The following is a 4,679-nucleotide window of genomic DNA, read 5'->3' as shown; positions in this document are numbered from 1 at the left end:
TTGGAGCTGCCTGGTTGTTAGAGAGCTGGCGACCCCGGCAGTCGGCTGGGTTTTGCAGCAGTCACGTGGCCTTTGTTTGTGTTGGGATGGTAAAGTTTAGGAAGCAGGTTGGAAAAGCTTAGGGTCTTTGTACTTTTTCCCCTGAAAGGGAAATCCCATTGTTTTGTGTGAAAGCCAGGGAGAGCCTCCGGCTTTCCTGCGCGCTACCGGCCCCGGCAGAACATAAAAAAACCCTTCTCAAATTTCTGGCTAGAAGTAGCATTTCTCGAGGGTTAAAAGTAGCGAGCAATTTAGCGAAGGAATATATCCAGCCTCAAAATGAGGTTGAGTTTCTTGGCTCTCGGGAAAGCACGCCGGGCTCATGCCCCGTTGGTCACAATAGTGATGACGTAGCTTTAAAAACTTGGTGTTTGAGGGCAAAGACCTGCCTCAGAGCCAACTCAGCTGGACCCTGGCTAAATAAAAAGGTTGTGCTTCTACCTACAGTATTATCTTTCAAATTGTGAATAGGTGGGGGGAGGTTTTGGAAGAGGCAAATTAATTTAGTTGGAATTCCCACCTGGCACAATGCCTTTGCTTGCTGAAAGCACGGAGGGAGCTTCACCACTCCCCTTGGGAATTATCTATGCCTGTGAAAGCCTCGGGAAGCTCGGAAATAGTCTAGTAAAAGTATCTGCTTGTGGTATATTGTCTAGATCTTATCTCTCCAAAAATGTACAGTTTTGTTTTTTGGGGAATTGCTTTATATGGAACTGCTCTTCGTCTTGTTTATGTCTGGGGTGGGAAGTACTGGGAGGGAGGGGGAAAACGCCCTTACAGGATTAGGTACGTTAAGTGATTTGTAGGTGGGGGCATGAAGCCCCCAGAAAGAGCCAGTAAATAGCCTTCCACTGGGAAAAATATCTGGGAAAGACCCTGGGAGAGCAATGCTAAGCAGCACCCGGCTCCTACACACTGTCTGCAGGCATTTCTTCATCCGTCTGCCGCTGTTTTCCTGAGAAAACCAGCTCGGTGGGGGCACTTAGCTTAGCAAAAGCGTTTGTGGTTGACTCGGAGAGCATCTCCCCTTCTGAAAGCAGCTCACCCTGTTCTGGGAAGGGAGCAGCATCACCAGCAAAGAGCCTAAAATCAGAGAAATCCCCACCAGGGACTCTTTCTCGGCCCCAGCTGAAAGTGCTTGAGATGAGGCCCCGAAAGGGGTGTACTGGAGTAAAGTCCCAAATTCCTCCTGCCCAAGCATCCTTTTATATTCCAGTCCCAGGGGCATGATGCAGCAGAAATAGCTCCTGCCTCTCCCCTGCAGAAAGAGAAGCGCCTGAGGACTTTATTCAGCCTGGGATGCTCCCATTTGCTTTAAAAAGGATCTTTTTGGAGGTGCTGCTTGTACACAGTCAGTCTTGGGACAGCCCCCACCTCTGTCTTTCCTCCTCTGGGCTCTTATGAGAGGTCTCAGAGATTTTTAATTGTTGGAACATCCATAAACAGACCACCTTTTAATTATTAATGGAAGCAGTGGGGCTTTGCAGGGTTTTGGGAGGGGGCTCACTTGCTGGCTGGCGATAACAAAACCTCTTGCAGACGATGCTGACCGAAATCGAGGTCTCAGGCCGTTCCTGTCGGCAGAGTCCCGCCGCCCTGAGCGAAGCATGACCACCGGTGGTCACTGGCCTCACCAGAGTGCAGAGCAGCCCCAGGAGGACCCCTCAGCCAGCCCTCTGACACGGATTAAGTTTAACCCCACTGTGCAACACATCGTGATTAACGAGCACAAGGAGGTCACGTTTAATTGCTCCATCAAAGTACCTTGGGTCCTGCTCCGGTCGGATGCCCAGGGCATTTCCTTGTGGAAGGACGGAAGGGAGCTGAATGTCCTGGACCGCATCGCCACCAGGCACTTTGAGATCTCTGACGAGGAGGAGGTGGCAATGACCTCCACCTTCAGGTAACTGGTGCTGTCCTTCCTGGAGGGATGCCCTACACATTGGTTCCTTGGGAGAAATGGGAGGCTGGGGAGCTTGCAGCGGCTTGGGACTGGGACTAAAATGGGCAGGCACTCCCTAGTCCCCAGAGCCTGGTTTTGCAGCCCCAGCTTGTGCTAGGTGTAGCGCTGTGGGGTGATTGGGACAGATTGAAACCCACTCCCAGGGTGTCATTGTCCTCCTACGAGAGCTGTGGGAGGGGCCAGTCTCCCTCCCAAAGCCCTGACATGATCTCTGTTCTCTTTGGCAGCATCCTTGCCGCCCAGCGCTCGGATAACGGCTCCTACGTCTGCAAACTCAACATCTCTGGCACAGAGGTGGTGTCAGATCCCATCTTGGTGCAGCTGGAAGGTGAGCTGGAGGACCGTGATCTGGGAGCTGTCCTCCAGAAACAGGGAGTCCTGGTTGGGAAGGGGCTTGTTGCTGGAGCTGGGCACAGCCCCGGGCAGGACACTTTGGGGTTGTTGATGGGGCTGTGTTGCCGAGAGCTTTCTGAATCTTTTGCTTCTCTGCTTGTGTCCGTACAGGGCTCCCTCACTTCATTCGTCAGCCCGAGAAGCTGAATGTCACCAAGAACAGTCCCTTCAACCTCACGTGCCAAGCCGTGGGCCCGCCGGAGCCTGTGGAGATCTACTGGTTTCGCAACAACATCCAAGTCAATGAGAAGCCCCACATCTCCCCATCAGTCCTGACCGTGCCAGGTGAGCCGTGCTGCTACAGGCAGCAGGAACACCTCCCTTCCGTATGGCTCCTGGGAAGGGCAGGGTGGGAAGGTGTCTTGTGCCATCTCACAGCCTGTCCCCTTGGCCTTGCACCTCCTGTTAAGAAGGAGCTGCGCTCCCGTGCGCCGGCACAAGGCCGTTGGAGCTTGGTTTGGTTTTGTGTGTTGCTGAGGCTTGGCTGAGCTCAGCACAGATACAGCTACCAGGAGGTTTGGTGTAAAATAAAGCCGTCAAAATGTACACGGTGGGGTGCGGGGATGCAGCTTTGCAAAAGAGGTACCACAGAGGTACCAGCTTGCAAAAATGAGCCCCAGCCTCTTACTGCTCCATCCTCAGCTCTGGGAGCATGGCTCTACCCTGCACCGTCCGTGCCGCTTGTTCGGCAGCCTTGGGGATCACTCTGCCAGGGCTGATCTGGGGGCAGGAACTCCTCATCTGGCTGCTGCCAGATATTTCTTCCATGGTAGAGGCAGGATGCTCAAGCTGCTCCTTCCTAAGCAAGAAGCAGATCTTTCTCCTGGCCTGTGGCCATGCCAGCAAGTCTCTTGCTGCTCTTAGGGGCTGCTTTACTGGTAGTCCCTTCTTAATGTCTCTGGAAGACCTTGGGTTGGCTCCTGCAGCATGTTTCCATGCCAGTCTGGTGGAGCAGAGGGAGAAAAGTCCTTCATGTGACATAAAACCCATCATGGTTTTGCTGCAGAGGCGAATAAGAGGATGGATTTCTTGATTTGCTCATGAGGAGAATGCCACTAGCTAATTAACAACGAGACTATAACTGGCTTGTCTTGGCATCCAAAGGCAGTCTTTAAAAGTCAGTGAAAGCCGGAAGAAGTGACTCATTCCCCTTGGATGTTCTTGCATCCGTCTGGCACGCTCTAGGCTGGGTCATTTGAACAGTCCTGCTCCCGGCCCAGGAGCCCCGTCGCAGTGAGAGGCACCGCTGCTCGGTGTGCCCGGCGGCGAGCCCTTCGCCTTGCAGCAAGCGACATGCCCGGGAGGGACAGCCCTTCACCTCCGGAAAACTCCTTGGCAAGGGATAGAAATCCTGAGCGCTGCTGCTTCCCAGGTTCGTCTTGGCTATGCCAATGCCCTTTGGGAAGCAAGCAGCCGGCTGCACTCGGGTATTTCCAGTGGCCCCCAAAACCAGTCGTTCTCTGTTATCAGCGGGGAGATTTGAGCAATCTTTGAAAAGCAATAAGTCATCTGATTCAAGCCGTGGTGGTGGGCTCTTCTGCTTTCTGCCTTTCCCTTTTGGAACGCGAAACAGTTGCTTACTCAGGAGGTTGTGCAATGGCGCCGTAGGGACGTATGGTCCTACCCGCCGCGCGCGCATCTCGGACCCATGGCACATGCATGCTCGTGGCGTGGACGGTGGGTGAGCTGCATCGCGGCGGGGCTTTGGGTCACCCCCGGGCAGCTGGCGCTGAAGTGCTGCGGAGGGAAGCGATGAGCGGAAAAAAAAAGGTCTTTGGTGTTCCTGGAAAGAAAAACAATAAAGCAACAGTGCAAGAAAGGAAGCCACAAGGGGTTTTCTGGGAGCAGCAGGTGGAGAATTGGCGCAATTTGGGCGTTTTGTGCAGGTCCAGTGAACAGATCCTTGTTTTTTCCCTCCGCAGGTCTTAACGAAACGGCGCTGTTTAGCTGCGAAGCTCACAACAGTAAAGGACTGACCGCATCCAGCCCGGGGCAGGTCAACGTGAAAGGTAAGCAGTGACATGATGGTCGCTTTACCTGGTGTGCAAGCAGCTGTCCTGATCTCCGCTCTCCCTCTACATGAGCTGAAGGGGATGTTTCTAGCACTCCCGTACTTCTTTTGCCCCGTTTTCAACCTGTATTGAAAGGCGAGTGGGATGCATGCCATAGCATGGTCCCCCAGCGTGGTTCTGTCATCCCAGTGTCGCCACTGTGGGAGGAAGCACCAAGAAGCACATTTGAAAGCAGAACTGTCAGCAACACCCCCGTCCCCACCCCCCCCACC

At 53.8% G+C, this 4,679-nt stretch overlaps 1 protein-coding gene across 1 annotated transcript; it reads left to right on the top strand.

Annotated features, from left to right (window-relative positions):
* Positions 1–1,578: 1,578 nt before the first annotated feature.
* On the top strand, positions 1,579–4,404 carry LOC104509337 (tyrosine-protein kinase Mer-like; the record flags this gene model as incomplete). The annotated part of the gene is made up of 4 exons (XM_010151249.1): positions 1,579–1,942; positions 2,230–2,330; positions 2,507–2,680; positions 4,318–4,404. Coding segments are annotated over 4 exons (726 nt in total), but the record flags the coding sequence as incomplete, so codon positions are not given.
* Positions 4,405–4,679: the final 275 nt, after the last annotated feature.

The sequence above is a fragment of the Eurypyga helias genome, unplaced genomic scaffold (assembly GCF_000690775.1).
Source record: "Eurypyga helias isolate BGI_N326 unplaced genomic scaffold, ASM69077v1 Scaffold49774, whole genome shotgun sequence".
NCBI lineage: Eukaryota > Metazoa > Chordata > Aves > Eurypygiformes > Eurypygidae > Eurypyga > Eurypyga helias.
This window is presented reverse-complemented; position numbering and strand designations above follow the sequence as displayed.